The 21,800-nt window shown below is 38.6% G+C and overlaps 2 protein-coding genes across 4 annotated transcripts; one reads left to right on the forward strand and one right to left on the reverse strand.

Moving 5' to 3' along the window:
• Nucleotides 1-1,972: 1,972 nt before the first annotated feature.
• Nucleotides 1,973-4,649, forward strand: LOC103707427 (protein HEADING DATE REPRESSOR 1-like). The gene is made up of 4 exons (XM_008791906.6): nt 1,973-2,125; nt 2,218-2,355; nt 3,723-4,069; nt 4,159-4,649. The coding sequence occupies exons 2-4, from the start codon at nt 2,295-2,297 to the stop codon at nt 4,366-4,368; spliced, it is 618 nt and encodes a 205-aa protein (XP_008790128.2). The 5' UTR covers nt 1,973-2,125; nt 2,218-2,294; the 3' UTR covers nt 4,369-4,649.
• LOC103707426 (uncharacterized) lies at nt 3,626-14,159 on the reverse strand. 3 transcript variants are annotated; one of them, XM_088716621.2, is made up of 7 exons: nt 13,672-14,159; nt 13,013-13,300; nt 9,804-9,977; nt 9,609-9,715; nt 5,657-5,988; nt 4,800-5,312; nt 3,626-4,610 (listed from the first exon to the last, which is right to left on the reverse strand). In XM_088716621.2, the coding sequence occupies exons 1-7, from the start codon at nt 13,831-13,833 to the stop codon at nt 4,549-4,551; spliced, it is 1,638 nt and encodes a 545-aa protein (XP_088572747.1). In that variant the 5' UTR covers nt 13,834-14,159; the 3' UTR covers nt 3,626-4,548. The 3 variants fall into 3 exon arrangements, with proteins under 3 accessions (XP_088572747.1, XP_088572748.1, XP_088572749.1); XM_088716622.2 differs by having other exon boundaries at nt 13,013-13,264; nt 13,672-14,103; XM_088716623.2 differs by having other exon boundaries at nt 4,587-5,312; nt 13,013-13,264; nt 13,672-14,132.
• Nucleotides 14,160-21,800: the final 7,641 nt, after the last annotated feature.

Below are 21,800 nucleotides of genomic sequence, written 5' to 3' on the forward strand. Positions count from 1 at the left end.
GTTATCTGCTGAATTCATACAACTTTATATACTTTTATTTTTTAGGCCGGTTCAACCCTGGGGCGATGAGGTGGTCGCTTAAGGCCCCAGCCCAAAGAAGACCCACTGCATATAGAGCTATCCAAGGAATGGCAAAAGATTGGCCAAAAAAGGGGGGGGCGTCAATGAATAGTTAATACCTACCTCATGCCTTCAAGATGTGAGAAGGGAAAACATTGTCGTCCCATTGCACCCTGACGCCATATGTAGCCAGTACTTCGGCCTCTTCTCCAACTCCACCCGTCAATCTCCAACACTGCTTCTCGCCGTCGAGTTCGACATCGCTTATTGGGACTTTAATTCATTTCTCTCGACATGATCAAATTTTATCACTTTCAATTCTTTTATATTTTGGTTTGTTTGTAGTGATTGTCTTAATTGTTTTGTTTGATAATATTATTTTTAGATTCAAATGTCTAATAGAAAATATAAATGTGGGTATGAAAAACTCAAAAAGAAAAGAAAAATCGAAAAACTCATTCAATCTCAAACAAAAATTCTATATAGATTTGTTGTTATAAACAAATAAAACACCGCATCAAGTTCAACTTAGGAATTAGCAATAGAACAAGCATCCGAAATAGAGTTAGAAGATGACATGGAAAGAACGAAATAAAATGAGACTGACAACTAGATTTATAGTAGTATTCAAACATCTACTGAAATAATCTCTAGTGAAGAACACAATGAGGAATTGGATTGAGATATGATAAACAAAGATAGTGTTGCGTTTAGTGAAACTAGTTCCATTTCCACAAATATATATGATCCTGGTCAATGAAAATATATTGATACAAAGTTGAGAGATTTATTAGTAGAAAGAGGCCCAATTGGAGATTATGATCTTCATTTTTCTAGAGATGAAAATAGACACTTCTCTATGATTACATTCGTAAGTTACCAAATGGTGAAAAATATGATGGAAGATGGCTAGTATATTTGAAGGATTTAGATATGATATATTGTTTTTGTTGTAAATTATTTGATTTAAAGCCTAGCACAAGTCACTTAGTTAATGAACGAACTAGAGATTAGAAAAATCTAGGTATTAAGCTCAAAAGTCATAAAACAACTAATGAACATATTACTAGCATGAATAAGTGGATTGATTTAGAAGTGAGATTATTGTAAAGTAAGACAATTGACAAAAGTCTCCAAGAATAAATAAACCAAGAGAATGATCATTAAAAAAAAGTACGATTGAGAATTATTGCTATCGTGAAAATCTTACAAAAAATAATTTAGCATTTCGGAGAAAAAATGAAAAGATCTACCAAAGCAATAACAAAAATTTTCTAAGTCTTATTGAAATAATTACAGAATTTGATCCAGTAATACAAGAATATGTTCGACGCATTCAACATATTCTACCATCAAACTCTGGTATTGATTGCTAGCTTCAAAGCCTAGAAGTTAATCTTATTTTTGGTTTACATCTGCAATTTTATAGAATTGCCAAGTTGTCAGCTTCCACAAATAATATGTCACATAATTTAATAATAGTCCCATAAAATTTAAAATAATCCTTTCTCATAAAAGTTTTGCGTTTTCTGTATTTTTTTAATAATTAAGCAAACCGTTTTCTGTAATTTTTTCTTTGCTTTTTCCTCCCCATTTTTTTTGTCTTGAAAAAACACCCCTGTCAAATTCCTGGCAAAGCTATGGCCGCGGTTGGATTTTTTTTTTTTTTAACAATTTTTCCTTTGCGTGTATGGTCTTAAAGTTCTCGGTGAGTACCTACAGAAACAGCGACCATGATCATTTACTGTAAGAGTAAGCACCATATTTACTGTTAGCGTAGTTCAGCCTTAGCCTCCCACCAACCTATTTATTACCTATGACTGTAATCGGTGTCGATGTCATCGTGAAAAAAAAGCAAGCGATGATCTCAAAGCGTCATGAGGAAGATAAGTACAAGAGAAAAAGGAGAAAAGGAAAACAGAAAGAGCTCCTTTCTCTCCATCCCTCCTCCGCAGTCCGTTTCCATCTTCCAAAGGACACAGGGAGATAGAAAGAGATAGAAATATAATTCTCAAAAAACTACAGAGATCTCTACACCAGAAGCCCTAGAAGCCTTGAACCTCAGGTGTGCCTACTTAGGCAGCCATTCCTTGTGTTCTTTCTCCCTTTATTTTTGTTTCTTTCATGTTTGGTTTATTGTTTGTTTTTCTTTTGAAGGAGAGGAGGAGAAAAGAGAGAGAGAGGAAGAAGGAATTGAATTAGAGGCAATACTGGATCGCACTCTTACTCTGAGGATGGAAGGCTTGTCGCCGGCCTCTCCCCCGCGAATCTTTTGGAATTCCCGTAAGAGATCAGGTATATATGCACCGTAAATCACTCCAATTGCAATTTCTGGTCCCCGTCATTAGAGCACCAAGCCATCCGATCATCTCAACACACAAATCATCGATAATTTAAGTTTAAATTATTAATTTTGCTAATTTTATTATTATTCTTCTTTTTTAAAATTTTTGGGTGGGTGAGGGAATTATTCACATATAGTTGGGATCCAAGGCTTGGACGCTATTTGACCGGTAAATGCCGGTTTGAGGCTTCCGTGCAAGTTATTTTCCGTCATCACGCCATTTTTCTTTCTTGCTTAGACGGCACGGCTCGGTTTTTTTTTGTTTTTCCTTTTCTTTTGCTTGTCGGTTCCAAGCCATACCCACCTGGTGGTATTTAGCTGGGTTCCATTCTGCCCTCTTTTTTTAAAATAAATTTTATTTTCTAGATGGTTGCCAGAGATCTTTGAATTTATGCATGAAGATTTGCTTCTTAATAAGAAATTTCCATATTACTTTAACAAATATCCAGCCGTCGGTTTTAGATTGCAATTCTTTTTTTTTTTTTTGTAACTAACGCAATTCAGCCTTTTGGTAGAAAAGGTTTATGTCTATGTACAAAGGATAATTTAGCCCGGAGAAAAACACAGGGCCATTGGATGATCATGGGAGGAAGTATGTTCTTAGCTTTTATTGCATTAAAGACCATGGTAATTAGAGTGGATATGAGATGGTGCAAAATGTTTGAAGTGGAGTGTTCGAGGAAAACCTTGTAGCCGAAGTTTGTGAAGGGAGTTGGTCATGTGCCATTAGATATTTATACTAATAAGTAAAGCCTCGGCATCGCCGGCTGTTGATTTGGAGAGCTGTTAATTATTCCCCACATTCATTCCTCCCCCGTCGCTTGAGACGCAGCCCACCTTATAGTGGTTGAATATGAAAAATAGAAACTAAGGTGCTCACTTCTATTATTTTCTTTTTATAAAATATAGATATTTTTTATTTTTATTTTATTTTTAAATTTTTTAAAAAATATAAATATGTTTGGAGAAATTAATTATTGTTTAAAAATATAAATATGATGTTAGTGGTTAAGGCTATGATAATGGTGGTAAACATGGTAGAGATGGTAGAAAACCCTGATAATGATAATGATGGCGGTGGTGTGACTAAATAGCAATGATAGCGATGGGATAACATATGAATCTTTGTTCTCAAAAACAAATAATAAAATAATTTTTCATCTTTTTTTTTTTTTAATTTTTATCATGGTCTCTGTGCTTCTACTTCTAAGAAATGAAACAGGTGTCAAACCGGCTCTAAAATTCTTCTCTTGCTTGTAGTTTAAAGTAGTTAGTTCGCTGTCTCTGTAATGAAATGATGGCCAACCCTATTTTTCAGCCGGAGGGCGGAGCTTGGAAAATGTACTGAAGGAACAGAGCCTCAAAACACCCATCAATCAATCTAAGGAATCGAGGAAGATGGACGCCGCACCAGATGACCAGCCCAAGGAGGAAACAGCAGAAGCCACCTTATCCGAACGCCATAGAGCTCTCTTTGAACCATTAGAGCCCACCATGGGTGGCTCCAATGGCTGCCGCACCACGGCTGAAGTCCTACTCCCCCCACCTGACTTCGACTCCGCATCATACCCCAAGGGATGGTTAGTCGGAAAGAAGCGGAAGCTTGTGAATGTTGATGTTGTGGAGAGCATGCGGAGGATCGCCATTCAAGAGATGAACAGAAAGGTTTGTGGCTTCCTGGGTCTCTGGACATAACCTGAGGCAGTTCTCCCATCCCACTTGTTGATGATTGATTGTCTGAATTGGCAAAACAGGACAGGGAGATTGATGGGCTTAACGAGCAGCTGGATGAGGACGCACGATGCCTCGAGCACCTCCAAGTTCAGCTCCTGCAGGAACGGAGCAAACGGGCAGAGGTAGAGAGGGAGAATGCCATGCTTCAGGACCAGATCTCCATGCTCATGAACATGCTCGAAGAAGAGACCCAAGCTGCGGTAGAGGAAGCAGCTCCAACGAATCCTTAGCGCCTGCATGCCCCCTTCTGTCTGTTTGAAATGCTTCCTGTTATATTCTGATGAGATGCGTATCTATAAATTCCCATCACTTGGAGATGGATGGATATCTCCTCTCACATATGCAGTGATTACATCCCTTCATTCTCTAATTCTTTTGGATAGTGCCTATGTAACTATTAAATACATATCTCAATTCTTGTAAATCCAACCATCCAGTTCTCTTCTCATGGTGAAAATGTTTGTCACAAAACCTTTATTCAACAGAGAGAAACAAAGCATCATTTGATAAATTCAATAATCAGGGAGCCAATAAGCTATTTAATTATTTATTTAAAACATGAGACTTCCAAAGCATCTGAAAAAGCCTTCAATAATGACACTATTGTTCTAGGCTAATTTTTACAGTAAACTCCCTACATGGATCGGGGAAAATCATCTACCTTCATCCTCGAAATCTTCATAGATATTGGATAGAAACTGCGGCAGCGATGCTATGCGGGGGAGATTAATCAAAAGCTCTCCATACGATTCATTTCTAGAGACAGATGGTTGTGCACCATCAACAACTTCAGTCGCTGTCACAGAATCAGATTCATCACCCACTATCCTGCGGCCACCATTATTATTTACCTGGAGGCTTTGAGGTGTTATCAAAGAGAGAAGAGAATTGACTCTTGGCAAGAGAGATTGTTCATCCAAGACAGAGGAGCCCTGAGAGTCATCGAGAAGTTGCTGGGATATATTCTCCAATATTTCTTTGGTTGGTAGAGCGTCGCTGGATGAGGATGGATTGCCTGAAGCCATCTGAGTGCACTTTTCTATGCAGTTCACCAGATGACTTGAGGACATGGTCTCTTTGGGGCCAGGCGCACTCAGCTGATCCTGCCTGTTAAGCTCCTTCAACTCTTCTGTCTCACTGCTATTATGCTCTTCCAATGCCTGAGATTCTATTCCTGAATCAACAACCAATATTTTCAAAAAATAATAAATAAATAAATAATATTAAAAATACAGCATCACAAGCAAAATTGAACATAGCATATATATATCAGTCACTATAATAAATCCCGACAAACTAACATCACCACTCATAGAAGAATTAAGCTTGAATTATTATGAAGCATGTACTCTAAGCGACTAAGATCTGATGAGTCAATTGTCACAAGTCATTGAAGATGAACAAATAATAAAAAGGAAATGCATCCAGAGTTTTTTTTTGGAAGGACTTAAGAAGGCAGCTGTTCAGATAATTTGTGCTACTTCATCACCATATATGCCAAGAGCTGTATGGTCTTACCTGTGCTTGGTGAAGCAATTTCCTGTGAGACACGATCTGGTGCTCTCCCAACAGAATCCTGTTCTGCGCTCTTCATGGATGTCGATGAAGTAGTGTGAGGTGAACCAGAATCACAGAATCCTGAGAAAGTAAGTCCCTTACTGTCCATATTGTCAAAACCATGACTTTTAGCTTCAACTTGATCATCAAAAACAGCGCATCGAAGTTCAAAATATGGAGATTCCAATATAATATCTGGTTGTTGACTCAGTAAATTTAAACGTGGATCACATTGGAGAAGCTTTTCAACATTCTTACTTAACAAGCTCTGGGGGCACTTCAGAAAATGCCTCCTGCAGGCAAAGAAGTTGATAAGCATTAGACAACCTCAGGCTATTCACCTCTTGTGAGGTACACTTTGTTGTTAGAAGAGAGAACAAATGCAGCAGCAGTAAAGAACTGGAGTTGTCTGAGTTGGGCATAAGTTATGGCACAACATATTATCTTTTTGCATTATCCAACTATAAGGGCCAAGACCATATCACATTTTTGGGGTAAAAATTATTCATTTTTTCACTTGAGTTAGCACCAAGCAAACTTCTAGATGTTTCTGAAGGTGGTAAAGGTATAATTGAAGACCTGATGACATTGAAATGGCTAAAAAAAAGGAAAGAAAAAAAGGACGGTGGCCACAAAACATAAAGGGCTCCAGATATCAATTTGATATGATAATCTACTGAAGAATCACAAACTTGAGCAACAAACAAGTTGGTTTGTATTAACTCATGTACTTATAAAAGGAAAAGATAAACATGAAACAAATTTCTACTTAACAAATAACAAACTATTGCATATTTCAGTGGTTGTTCACAATTCTATCATTTTGCATTAGTGCTGCTCTGAACAATCAAGACCAAGACAACATACGAAGGCAATACTACTTTCTTCCCTGACAAATTAATTATACATATTATGCGAAGCAAGACATATCCCCAATATCCAAACAAAGCAACAGATATACTAGCAAGCTACATCTATAGTATGCTAACAATGATAGAGAAAAACATAAGCAGAAAACATAACTAAAGCTTATTCTTAATGAAGCTTTATGATCCCTCAACAGGCTCAGGTATCCTAAGTGTTGGCACATCGAGATAAAATATTCAAATACCTGCGGCACATCTGCAGCACTAAAGCATCAAGAGAGATTCCCTTGTACCACAGGTAACTTCATATATGATTAATTATCAACTAAAAAAAATTTATCAGTAGTCATCATCTTCATCTCCTCTAGAAACAACCTTAGACTGCTAATCAATACTCATTCCTCAATATAATTATCATCATAAAAAATATGCAGGATATCTCAACCTGGCAACACACACAGTCAACCATAGTCTACTTCAATTTTCTAGGCACCAAGCTAGCAGGCTATGGACATAGGTGTTCTATTTAAAGATAAAAAAGGTCATGAAGCAGGTTTGCATTTTGGAGAACTTTTCTGTATGGGTCATTTGTTGTGGTACAGAAAAAGAATATTAATAGTATCATAAATCCAGAGTAATGGGGAAAAATTACAAAAAAAAAAAATCATGAAATGACCCTTCAGCTTAGAAATAACACCTAATACTTCACAGCGAATATTACATAATGATAAAATATACAAGAAGTGTCTATGGTTGTATCAAATCAGTTTTCAAAATATCGTTCAATGTCAAGCTTATAACACCACGGTACTAAGCAGAAGCGTGGCACTGAATACTCTGATCATTTCTGCGATCTCAGATGTACTGCATATTTAGAAAAGAGAATCAGCCAACCAGAGACATAATTAATAGAGTGCCTTGTGAGTTAGCGCCTTGCCTTTTAAGGTCTATGGGAAGAGGTTGTTAGATAGCAGTAGAATCACAAGAATAAAATTTTCAAGAATATAAAGTAACATAATAGAGATGAGCATTCCGATATGAAAGTATGGTTCAAAGGTCAAACTTGATCACTTATACGAAAGCATTTGGTTGCACCATACAACAATGAAGTAGTAAAAAGAAAAAAAGAGATGATAGAAGCATGTACAATGAAAATCTCAGAAGGTGTCAATAAGGAGAGCAGATGAAACTGAATGCTAAAGTGAGGATAGAATGACTTGAGATAGCCTAAAGGAACATGCCAAGAAAATCAAAAGCATGCCTTGACTTAAAGCCACCTCAAAATAGATGGGATAAGGCTTGTTGGTTATTTTACACATCAACAAGTCCAAAAGTCAGAAAGTACACCATCAAGCTCATTTCAACTCTTTCTACAGATAAGAATTCTTGGAAGTTCACTACTAACTTAAATAGCATAATCTTAAGGTAAATTTGTGGCCCTATTAAGGTAGGCCACTCTGTTCCCCATTGCTATCTTACCCAAAAAGTAGACACCAATGTGCAGAGGATTGATGGATAACAATTCATCAAACTTGATACAATATTAATCACCAACTCAACACCAACTCATTGCAAGCAATCAAAAGGGGCTACATTGTAATTCATTTTATGAAGTCAATCCAATGGATGGGAAAAGAGACAACACTTAAGGTTGTAGTTAAGGTAAGATTTTTTTTTTCTTGAAATTTTTGCATCAATCAATGATATATAATTTTTGTTGATATCATATTGTACGTGTGACTTTGCATGTCGATGTGAGAGTATATGTGCCCTATGGTGTTTGTTTGCATAGCTGAGGTATAGTCTCATAAATAGGATTAAGCTGAAATCTTTTCAAATAATATGATCGCTGCTAATGAATTCAGAGTTCACACCACTGATTATGATCAACAGCATTCATGAATTCAAAGACTTCAAAACCAAATTCTAGAAGGTTCTTTACCTATGCATCAAAGGTCATTAAAGAACAGTTCTGATAGCAAATTACCATAGATTACTTATGGTGTAGAAAGTATCAAAACAACCAAATATCAGTTGTTATATGTTTCAAGATATACAAGTTTATCAATCACATCAATTCTCAATTTAAACAACCACCATACATTTAGAACCCCAGCTTTTGTTGCCAACAGTAACACGTTCACTTGACAGATATAGGTAAGAAAATTTAAAATATTTATTTCTAGTGTATAGACATTTTAAATGTGCCACTCAGACGCTGCTGCATTGAGGTCAACCAACATTTACTTGCTCTAGGTTCGACCTACTAATATTCCTCAACTGAGCCTCTTTAGGTGTATAAAAGCTACACTCAACACCACAAAACTTGTTTTTAAACATAAAAGAATACAGAATGAATTCCAAGATCCTATCCAAGTATGTAGGTGTTTAGATTTACTCTTCAGAGTCTTTCTATCTAGACAAGGGATCTTGATAATTCATCACCAACATGCCCTTTATCCAGGTGGGATATCTAGTCTTGTTTCTTCTGTTTGTAATAGGAAAAGGAAGAAAAAAACAACAATAATATTTTGGTAAATGTTTTTTTGATAACATCTAAAATATTCAGATGTTCCCTTTTTATTCAGGAAAAACACATTTAGATGTGCATAGGCTCACTGTAAGTGTATTGGTTGCATCAACCCTGGAAGCAAAATATAGTTTCTCAAAATTCAATTAAAACCTATTAGCATAAAATCTAATTGTTGTCTGGCTTAAAGTTTGATAGGTAAGCTTTTGATACTTCCATATGCACTGAATAAAAAATTAAGTACCAATAAAACATTACATTTAGCTAGGTATATGGAAATAGCAATAACAATGATGACCATTGACCCTCACGTGCCCTCTAACACGAAAATCAATAAAGTTGAAACATATTCGGCAAGGATTACGATGCACTGGTACATAGTAATAAAAACAATAAACATCACAATAAACAATTTATATTTAAAATTTTCAATTATAAGACCAATCTTTGACTGTTCGCACAAATTAAATGATTGAAACTTGATAGCATTAACCAACTTAAGATGATCTAACTTCACCTGTGTACGCTTGCCTGCCCACCAGTAAAATCTGTAGTTGCTTGCCACAAGGTATGCTTTCTAGGCTGAGGATCAGTCTCTTTATAAAAAAGAGGTGGTCTAGCTAACTGAACAAAAACAAGCAAAAATCTTTCTTAAGGGAACAGAGAAATTATGCCTATTAGAAACCATCTCTTGAAGCTTACATAACATTACCACTATATCCAAGGTTCCATCACCATTTTCAGGGTATCTTGCCTTCATATCACTAATATCTGACCACTGGATTTCAATCTTGCTCTTGAGACCGCCTTCAAGAACCTCCCAAACAAGTTTATGTTTTGCAAAGTAGATTTTCGCCACTAAATCACCTTCATATTTTGATTCCCGCTGTTCAAAGGTATACTTCAGTTAGTCACAAGAAAAATCTTTATGCACCTTGATGAAGTACTACTTGTAAAAAAACAAAGTACATGAGATTTTCTACTAATATAAATTAGAAATGATTAAATACAATGTTTCATCTAGGCGATATCTTGACCATGTAGTGTTTTAATGGCAATTGTGATACGAAGGCGTTCAAAGGACCACATAGTGCATAAGTGGTATGCGAGCTATATATATGGGTGCGTATATGTTTATGATTTTTACACTATTTAGAATAGATAAAATATATTATATATGTCAAAAATAACTAGTCAATGCTTATTGCTTAGCCCTTGATACCTAATAATAGATATAACACAATTAATCACAATTAATAATACTAACACTATTAATATCCATATCAAGCCCACCTGGAACTAGCATTACATCAAGCCATCAATTTGGATTGACTACAGCCATGTGGGTCCACATAAGAGTTGGCAGTATATGTAGCCCCAAAATGCTAAGTGAGCCATATTTCAGTATCACAATGTTAAGCAGGCCGCATATGCGATTTTACGATGCTAAGTAGTCCATTTTTTTGCCCCATAATTGATAATGACTACACGTGGCGTCCCACGTTCAACGATTTTAAAATATTGCAGCCAAGATATTTTTCTATCAATATCAAGAACCCACCAATATGACATCATTAATATATTGGTGCTTATAGTCTTGGCCAAGGTACGCCATCTCAATACCGGACCCCATACCGGTGTCAGGGCCGGCCCGAGCCCTAGGCGACTGAGGCGGTCGCCTAAGGCCCCGGGCCAAGGGAAGGCCTCCGGGAGCAGAAGCTGGCTACGAGTCTTCCCCCTTGATGGAAGGGAGGTGGAGGGTTTCCTGGCCTGCAGAGGGCAATCGGGGAAGTTGGGGACAGTAGTTTTGTTTTGGGTGGAGAGAGAGAGAGAGAGAGAGAGGAGGGATTTGGTTGGCTTCATACACACCTGAAGCCACTCTTATCTTTCATCCCTTCTCTTTTTTGGTTTTGGTCTTGGTTTTCCTTCCCTCACATTACTCCTGATCCAGCTGGGCCATCAGGAAGAAAGATAGGGGGATTGGAGATGGACTTCTTGGAGGGTGGAGATTCTTTTAATTTTCTCCTCTCGGTTTCTTCTCCCCTCTTGGGTGGTAGAGAGAGAAAAGGAGGGAGGGGGTTGAATGGCTGCTGTGCCGTGATGTTGCAGTTGCAGCTTCGGTGCTCACTTGAAGGGGGAGATGGTCTTTAGCAAAAGAAAAGGAGGGTAGAGAAAGAGAAGGAGGGAGGGGGGGTTGAATGGCTGCTGTTCCGTGATGTTGCAGGGGCTGCTTGGGTACTCACTTGAAGGGAAGATGGTGGGATGGGACTTTTATTAATTAGATGGAGTGAATTTTCCATAATGACCCTACTTTCTCTTGGACAAATTTTTTGACCGTGAAGCGCCATGGGATGGCCTTTTTCCTATTCTGCTCTCGCTTCACATGGTAAACAGTATTGCCAAGAACAGTTCCATGGCCTTTTTTTTTTTTAAGTATTTTTTTTTAATATTTTCATTCAAGAATTATATTAAACTGAAGAGGCTTTTTGTCGACCTTTATTAGATTCATGCATTTTTGTTGAAATAGTGTACTTGACAGCAATCTATTTCCATAACATTTTTTTAAGTATTTTATATTTATTAAAAAAATTATTATTTAAAAAAAAGAGGCCCCATTTACTGAATTCGCCTTGGGCCCCCAGATGTATTGGGCCGCCCCTGACCGGTGTCATCCTGTTACTATGTTGGTACACCTGCTACAGGGACGATTTTGTATACCGAGTGCAATACACCCCCGTACCGTATACCGGTACCGAATCGGTATGGTATGGTATGCTCCATATTATCCAGTTCAGTATGGTATGGCATATCATGATCTTATCATGATCTTAGCAGATATAATTTGAGAAACCCTAAGTTGGCCAATATTTATTAATCTCCGTGTTAATTGACTTATAGGTTTCTAATCATGATAAAAGCCGATTGCTGATGAGATCTGGCCAACAAGATGACACATGCACAGGTAAAGCAGCTGAATATTGTGGCCAAGATCAGTGACGATCATGGAAGAAAGTTTTTTGGCCATGTCTGGACCATGATCTAGATAATAGGAGCATGCTACCAATGGTGATAAAGCAGTTCAGCCATGCCCCATAAAAAGAAGGGCTTGGTGGAGAGGAGAGAGAAGGAGGATGCATTGGTGAGGATGGCAGCAGTAAGTGGAAGGTGAATTATAGCCAAGCAGGATCAGGGGCTCAGTGGAGAGAAAGAGGTGCTCTTGGCAGTGATGATGCTGGAGATGGTCAATGTAGGAATCAAGAGAGGAAGAGATGGAATCAGCCATGGCTAGGAACAAGGGGGAGCTCTTGATGGAGGAGAGGGAAGATAAGAGATAAAGAAGGGCATTTTTTTTTAATGCTAAATATGGAAGAAATCTTGTTTTACTAAATTGGCCAATACTTCACATCATTTCAGTTGTTTATAGGCCAAGATATCCGGTAATCTTGTTTCTTAACAAATTTTTGAAGTCTTTGATCTTGATGGATACAACCAATATCTCAGTCATTCTTAGTATCAGGTACCTACCGAGATCTCAAAAGTATCGATATCTAGAAACCTTGAATTTGTAATCTTCCCTCTGCTCTAACTAATGACAATTCTGTCCCATCTAATCAATCGCAGACCTCTCACAGTAACAAAAAACTATAATTCAGAAAAAGCTAGGTTTACTAGAAGTTTTATAGCTATAATTTCTATTGTATTTTCAATACATTAAACTTTAAATGAATAGGTAGTGTCTGCATTGTGGTGGACATCGATCAGATAGCTCATCAATTAATTGAATCCGTGGACATGAAAAGCTATTAAAGCAGCATAAGATTACATTGCAGAATAGTCCATTGGAAGTTCTACATAATCATATACGTCAAGAAAAAGGAATAAACAGTAATGATATCGCCACCAAAGATCAAATTCTCTTACCTCCCAAGTCCCAATTCTTAAAAGGATCGCTGGAAAGTTTGAAGCTTTTAGCTTGTCAGTAGTGCCAGAAACAGCATCAAACTTAAAATCTATCTTCTTCCCACTGTCAGCATTTTCACTTGCCAAGATGCACGACATAGTTCCAGAGTTCACTTGAGAAAGCCTCATCTGAATCAAATCCAATAGAGATGGGCTCTTCCTAAGACGAAGACCTAATGGGCTAGGTTCGTCAAGTATATTATAAGGCATACCCTGCAACAAAACCATATCGAACTCTGAATCCCGCCCCTAAAATACATAGATCAATTAAAAAAAAAACATGATAAAAACAAGTAGCAATCTTCTAACCTCACGCCATAAAACTTAGCAAGAACCAAACTCATGATCTCAACATTTTTTCCCAGAAAAAGAAATTGTTCTTTTCTTCTTAGAGGTTTTTTTTATAAAGAAAACATCTTACTTCTTGAAGAAAGATAGAAGAATTCTTTTTCTTAGCTCAAAATTTACGCCAGCCGTTTCAAAAAGATGTTCTAAACAGAGGGAGAAAAAAGCAAATAATTCAGATAAGATGATTCAAGATCTCAATGTAACAATCTAATCATCTCTTGCAGGCAAATACTCCACTTATTTGAAACAAAACCGTGGAGAAAGGGTTCTACCTGCTGCTGCGGAAGAGTGGCGTTCCTTGATTTCTTGCTGAACGGACCGTGCTCCTCATCCAAGAAGTCCTCGATCTCCACTTTCATAGCCGCCGCTGCCGCTGCCGCCCTCGGAGGGTCGGAATCCAGCCGAAACTTGCCCGGATTCGGCAACTGCACCATCTAATGACCCAGAGAATCAAGCACCGGGAAACCCTAGAACCCGAAATCCTCCGATCAGCCTTTTGAAACCTTTTCTTCCTTCCAAAATTTCCTTCTTCCCTTCTTTCGAAAAAAAAGGGGAAAGAAACAGCGCCAAATTCTACCTTTTATCTTGCTCTAATTACCTAAAGAATTCGAGCGAGGAGAGAGTGGGGCACGAGGAGGGAGAACCAAGACGAGGTCTCTTTTATAATGGAGGAAGACACCGCTCAATATATGAAACAATTACACACATAAATAGAAAGCATGCCGAGTTTGGTAAATGGTCGAGCTGGCTGTATCTCTGTATATGGCATTTCTATTTTTGTCAACTATAAATACAACGTTGATATAATCATGACCGTCTATGGAGATTGTCCACGTCTCTGTAAATCCACTTGTTCAATTATTGCCAAAATTATACATGTCATCCTCTGGTATACACGTCCCAGTAAAATATGACGTAAGGTAAACAAAGATCAAAAAATGAATTACAATTGCTCGTAAGCCTAGATTCATATCTTATGACAGCTTACATCTACCCAGTCAATTAGATCATATGTACATTTGAAATTATGAGCAATCTCAGTTCGAAAAATCAATCAATTTTTCAGTGAGTTTTATGTCCCCTAGAAACTGGAAACTCTAGTTTCCATCTCGAACCTATCTACCATACGTGGAGACTTTGATATTTGAATTCAATTTTCATATAACCTTTTTCATATATTGCCAAAGATGAAGAATGGGATCTGGTGTTGTTCAAATTTGGCCCGAGGGTGACCACGCTGGAGGAGTCGAAGGAGCTGCTAGAGTGTGGAGGAAGAGGATGAGAGCCACCTCCCGCGGTCGGCAGTGTACCTGCATAAAACCTCGCCGGTGTTTCCGGTGAGGACCCTCCGACGATCAAATTAGAGTGGTGCTTAGTTGGACTAGCAAAAAGTATCTTCGGCATTACCTGTTGGGGCTCTTTATAGTCCCGGTAGGGACGCTTAGGTGGCAGAGGTATGGCCTGTTCCCATCATGAGTAGAAATGGCGCGCAGCCAGAGCTTGCTTGTGGCGTATGGTGTGGTTCGTCCCTGTGAGAAGTAAGGCGTTGACAGCCGTAGCAGGGTATGGCTGAAGTAGCCTGGTGTTGTCTTCGACTATCGTAGGCCAGCAAGCAAGGCATTGCGTGATGGCGTCGAAGTGTACGATCACGTAGGAGGGCGTGGGCACACATATGTGTACGGCCGTTGACAATGCCGAGCTCGTCGAGAGGTTGCATCATGCATTTGGCGAGGTCGGCTCGACGGATGCTGAGGCTAGCCTAGCATCTTGGATTCCGAGGTGTGCTTGGCGGAGCACCCCTGAGCTCAAGGGTCGGAGCGTATTATTAGAGAGGGTCATGGAGCCGTCGGTGAATAAAGAAGGCTCGGGGCGGGTCGGCAATCGTAGAAAGCATCCCGAGCTTGGTCGGGGCGAGTCGGCGGATGTGGATGGTGCCCCGAGCTTGGTCGGAGCAAGTCAGCGACCGTAGAAGGCGCCCCGAGCTTGGTCAGGGCGAATCGGTGAATATCCCTGAGGTCGAAGGAGCTTTCGGCGAAATTCGAGGTCGAGCTGATTCTGGGCCGGACTGAGATTCCGTTTGGCTGGCGCGGGCGTCTATTGGGCTAAAATTGGATGGCCCTTTTGTTGTGGGCAGGACGATCTCTTTCGCCCCCCATCAGGATGTATATAGCCTGGATTTGTGAGGACCTATGCGGGTGTGTGTTTAGTTCTGCATTAGTTATTCGCTGAATAGGTCTTGGGTACTTATATAGGATCAAGAAACCCAAATAATACATTCCGGCTAGCCTTTTTGGGTAGGTCCTAAGTTGTTACAAATAGTATCAAAGAGAATATAACCATAATTTATATAAATTAGGAGACACTGCAGCACAGATTTATTAAGGCTGATCACGAGTCGATTGTGGTACTTATAATTAGATTTGAATGGATTTGAACCCTTAGCCGAACGAGTGCATCAGGGCTTAAATGGGGAGACTATGTGAGGATTCATGCGGATGTATATTTAGTCCCATACTAGTTATTCATTGGATAGATTTTGGGTATTTATACAGGATCAAAGAACCCAAATAATACCTTTTAGGTGAGGTCCTGAGTTGTTACAGAATTTGTATGCATATAGTTTCTATGTAGCTTTTTTGAATCTCAATTCAAGATGTTTGCTTGTTGCTTGTATAATTCATTAATGTGATGTTTTGGTTCCAATTGATGTAGTAGTAAAGGCATGGATTTATGCTATAATAGAATTCTTTGTTACTCATAACTAGCTTGGGGAAGGAGTGGAACAAAATGATCCCATTGCTTAATGGCACCTATCATTTGAATCTGCTAGAGTTTTTGCTGTACGGGCCAATTCTCGCATAGCTTCCATTTCTCGCAGACTGATCATAAGGCTAACCTTACTGATTGGTTAGCAAATTGAGGGTACGACAAGTTCAGAGACAGTACTTTGACAAAAACATAAATAAATGAATAAAAATAAAGAGAGGAGCTAGTATTTTTTTTTTGGTACAACGGTGGCTCACACTCGATATGTGTGAATACGGCCAACAAAGTCAGAAAATAAAGATTATGTAAGAGCATAGGCACTGATCCGTAGCTCGCCTAAATGAAACCTCCAGAATGGTGGGCAACATAGGAGGCAACCCAGTTTGCAGCACCGTTTACTTCTCTATATACATGCATGGCCTGATGGAAGACACACTCTTCCAGCAATCTGCAGGTGTCACAGAGCAGCGGAGAGAGGAGCTAATTTTGATTGATCGCCTAGGTTGTGTTTTCTAGACAGTGATGCAACCGTTTTCTTTCTCACCAAAAAAGAAAGGGTATGGGAATACCATCTTAGAACTAAGCAAGTCATAGTTGACCTAAACCTAATTTGCTTGTTACAATATTTTTTCTAAAATTGTTATCATAAATTTATTTTGGAGTCAAGATTTCAATGACCAGCTAACTTGTGTAATATACTTAGTCTTTCTTTTGCTGCAATCTATAAGAGGGAATTACAGTAGTTGAAATAGGTAAAAGCATTTATTAGGACTACAATTAAAGCAAAATATCTGCGCTTATCAACTACACTTATTTGATATAACTCAAGTTAATGTTGGGTCCCGTGAAGGCTATCCAAGGAACAGAGGGAAGCATGGGGTTTTTTTGAGCAATCCTCTAGCCAAAGCTCGGCGGCTTGACTTGAAGAGATCCAAAGGTAATCAAGGATTCTGTTATGTGCCCTCGTGAGGAGGATATTTAAGCAACAAATGAAGGCCAGATGGAGGATAGGAGGAGATCAGAGGTGAATGTAGTAAAACAGAGGAGGTCCTAGGCTCGAAGTCATGCAATGTGGATGGCAATATCGCTGGGAAACTCAAAAGGTGCCTGAAGTGGAGATAGCCTATCTTCAATATAATTGAAATCCAAGATCCTAATTGTTGAAGATGTGGTTTGATCAGGTGGTCAAGTTTCTCGTGCTCGGATTCAGACCTCCGATCCAATTTGTGCATACTAATGTGAGCCTCATCTGGCATCTGGCTTTGCGGGGCTGGGATAAAAATAGGTGCAACCGCTAAGGACGAGCCAGCATCTAGAAGTGGTTGGTTAGAACTAGAGCTGATCATAGGCCAAGCCTCGGGCTTAAATTATATTTCTTTTTAGTCAGACTTCAGGCTGAGCCTATTTAAAATTTAACTTTTTCTATGCCCAAGCCTGGTCCATAATCAGCCCTAGTTAGAGCCTCGGCTTCCGGCTGCTGGATCAGTCTATTTCTTGAAGCTAGGGTTACCTGCCAAGAATAGGGTCAGATCACTATCGGATTCTGGAAGATGCGTAATTCAAAATCTGCAGGAGAGCAAGGCCTCTCATGTTTGAAAAATTTTGGCCAACTTGTAAGGGGTCAGGAAAGTAGTTTTTGGAGCATGGAATCGTCATGGCAACCATTTACCTTCTCTCATGATTATCAAATTATTGCAAGCTACTGAATGTGCACTCATCAATTAGAGCAAAAGAATTGTGGGCAATCCTTTCAAGGAGGCAGACAAATTAGAGAAAGAAGTCAAAATCCTTCAGGAGGAAGACATCACATGTCTAGGGTTAGGTCAGGTGAAATATTCTATTTTATGAAGGAAAATCAGAGACCATAACAAAGTTTTGAGGTAGCAAGAAATCTTTTAGTGGTAGAAATCATGCATAAAATGGCTTAGAGGAAGGAGATTCCAATACCAATAATTTTTCACAAGACTACTGCCCTGTGCAGAAGGGCTCACTAAGATTTGGAGACACAATGCTTGATGGTTCTGTTTCTGAGAATAAGGAGATGAGGAATCTCTTCTACCAACATTTTCACAGTAAATGGAATCCGATTCCCTCTGATCATGAAGCAAAGCTTCCTTCATTTTCAAATTAGGTGTTGGCATAGAGAAGGAGATAGAGGATATAGTGATGAGCCTAGCTTCAAACAAAGAGCCTGGTCCAGATGGATTTCAACTTTTTTATTTTTTTTATAAGTTCTATTAGACTTTGATTCCCTCCATTCTCTGGTAAGCTGTTTTGCTGATAGAACTTTGCCCAGTTTCAACCTGTTGTATCCTAGGGCGGATGACTACTATGGAATTCCAGGAATAAAGAATATTCTAGGATACTCCATCCATTCCACAGCATATTACGAACTTGGCCTTTCGATTTGCAGCTGAATTTTATGAGGCGTCGCCCCTTGTACTATCAACTAGTCCATGGCTCTAGGATGCTTGTAGCTCTAGTAGCTCCACATATTCTCCATTTGTGGTTTTATGAGGATCCGTGCAGGCGTATATTTAGTCTCACATCGGTTATTCGCTGAGGAGATCTTGGGTACTTATACAAGACTAAGGAATGTAAAACTTATCTTTCGGCTAGCCTTTTTGAGTGTGGTCCTGGGTTGTGACAAATAGTATTAGAGCAAACTCAGTCTATAGCTTATGTGGACTAGGAGACGCTGCAGCACGAGTTCATAATGGCTGAACACAGATCATGGTGCTTTTGATTAAATTTGAATTCTGGTCCTGACAAGAACGTCGGGACTTGAATGGAGGAGTATGTGAGGTTTTAGTCCCACATCGGTTATTTGCCGAGGTGATTTTGGATACTTATAAAGAACTAAAGAACTCAAAAGTAAATTCTGATGTCTCCATTTAGAACACCCAGCTGGGTGCTGGTTCCAGACCCTTTCCCGTGGCTTTGGTTCCTCTATGGACACTGCAAGCTGCATGAGAGGGTCTCATGGTAGCCAATTTACATTCTGAAGTGCACCAAAATTATACTCGGAAGAGACTTGATCATAGTCATTAATTGGCACAGAATCCTTCCTTTATAAGGCATTTGCATCCCTTTCTCAGAGAGATCAATCATGCAGTCTCACAACCTTAGTTCTTTAGTGCCTGTCATACCTTCAGAGAGAGATGTGAATGCCAATCATTGCAGGGGATCTATCTTCCATCCAAATTTTACTCGACTACTTCAGAGTGATTCTATGCGACGCTACTGTCTTATATCTTCTTAGTTATCTGCCAAATCCACTTAGATTTCCTCCTGTTTTGCTTGGGCTCTGTCCCCTGCTTGTACTGAGAGAGAGAGAGAGAGAGTAATTTCATTTTTAGAGAAAGGGAGGTGGACACATCCCCATATTGTAACTTATGCAGCATTCAATACTCGAACTTGGAACCTTCCCTCTTCGGTGAAGAGATGTCATCAAGCATCAATAAGACAATCTCAGTTAGTTGCTACGTTTAATTTAGTACAAAATTTATTCTGATTCTCAATCTGACAATGGCATAAATCATACTACAATATTTCAGAAGAGAGTCTAGAAGAACAAAGATGAGAAGATTCGCCACTTCCATGCATTACATAAAACATCTAAATTGAGCTTTTCTTTTCATAAAACACTTGGAGTTCTCCTGGCAAGCCAGCCGGTAGTGCTAATGCTGATCGGAGCCATGACATGGTATGCTGGAAAGAATGGAATGCTAGGGTGTTTTTAAACAAACAAAGTCCTTTGTCTGCAATAGCTTCTGAAGGTCTGCAAGTCATTGGGCGAGCATGGGAAACTCTGGCACAAGGTCAGGAAGTTGACCGAGGTCCTTAACTTTGCTGTTTCAATGCTGGCTTTCAATGAGGGGGTGCATCATCATAGAGTGGCTCTTGAGGACTGCATCATCTGTGGAATCCTTGGCCGGAGAAGATTTAACAAGTGGCCTGCATCATTCTGCATCAAGAAGATATACCATCGCCCAAGTTCGGCTCCCTGAAGCACTACTTTGACTGATCATCATTTCAATCTGAAGGGGATGGCAAGGGAAGGGTATTGCATTGGAGATGGAGATCGCCACTGTGTCACCGTCCTGTTCCACATGTCCACTACTGTTCCTAGCTTGTTCCAAAGTCTTTCTTCTCTTTACTGTTTGGATTCTGTAGACTCTGATTTCCTTGTACATATTTCTTAATTTCTAATAGCTGCTCATCTCAGCCTCCTTTACCCTTTAAAAAAAAAATACATTTGTTAATGACTTAAGTGAAGTGGGCAGCTAGCAGCTAGCTTAATGCCCTATTTGGGGGAGCTATTGGTAGTAGAGCTTTTGAAAGTAGAGCTGTTGGAACTTGGAAGTAGAGCTATCTGAAGCAGAGCGTTTATAAAAAGCTGTTTGCTGTTTGGTAACTATATTTTTAAAGTGCTGTGACACTTTAATATGTATTTGGTAAACAAATAGAGAAAATACTTTTGTATGACAAAATGACCATAAAGGACATTACTAGTATTATACAACAGAGCATAATAAAATATAATATGTATTAATACATAAATATATGATATAGTATAATATTGATGTAATGTAATATAATATTATTATAATATAGTACTATAACATTATGTATTATAGAATAATAATTTAATATAATATTAAATCATTTAACATAACATATCAATGTATTATGATATAATATAATATTATATTATATTTATAGTATAATACAATAATAAATATATAAAATATTATAATTATTAGTGTAAATTAATTTTTTTTCCTTCTAATGACCATTTATCTCTCTAACAAATTTTCTAGCTAGGTGATAAAATTGGTTAAATAATTACTAATATTTTTATTTATTTATTTATTTATTTATTTAGATCAGATTATTTGCCACTCACTCATTATTTTTTTATTTATTTTGTTTATTCATTTATTTATTATTTTATTTCATGGAAATATAGAGGGATCGCCGGTCATGGGTGGTGGCCGGCATGGTGGCTGCCATCGTGCGCAGCCACGAGCTCCCAAAAAAAAAAAAAAGAAGAAGAAGGAACAGAGGCAGCGACGTTGAGAGGAAGAAGAAGATAGAGAGGAAGAGGGAGAGGATGGGTCAGAGAGGAAGAGGCGGGATGAGGGTTTTGGGGGGAAAGTGTGATTTAAATGGGGGTATTTTGGTCCAAAAAATAGCTTCCCGACAAAGCTAAAAATAGCGTTTTCGGAAAGCTCCAAATTGGAGCTTCTCCCCAAAAACTGTTTTCAGCTTCCCGCAAAAGCTAAAACAACTTTTTGAAAATTTTACCAAATACTATTTTTTTATCTAAAAGTACTTTTGGAGGGCCAGAAAGTGCTTTTTGGCCCTCCAAAAGCTCCTCCAAATAGGGCCTAACATGGTAACCTGTAGTATCAAAAGGCGGGCTTGGTGTTTTTTTGGTATGCATGCAATGGGTCAAATATAGCTACTTGTGAATCCACCTCGTTTGACCTGATCCAAGCTGCAATTTTAAGGGGTAATTAATGGCCGGTCCATTTATTGACATTTAATCTCTGTTGACCCGTTGTTTAACAACCGGTCCAGCCATATTTCAATATTTTATTATGAGACGAAACACCCCCTACTGATATTT

Source organism: Phoenix dactylifera, chromosome 2, assembly GCF_051530095.1.
Source record: "Phoenix dactylifera cultivar Ajwa chromosome 2, Ajwa_hap1_PhDact_Kaust_v1.1, whole genome shotgun sequence".
Lineage (NCBI taxonomy): Eukaryota > Viridiplantae > Streptophyta > Magnoliopsida > Arecales > Arecaceae > Phoenix > Phoenix dactylifera.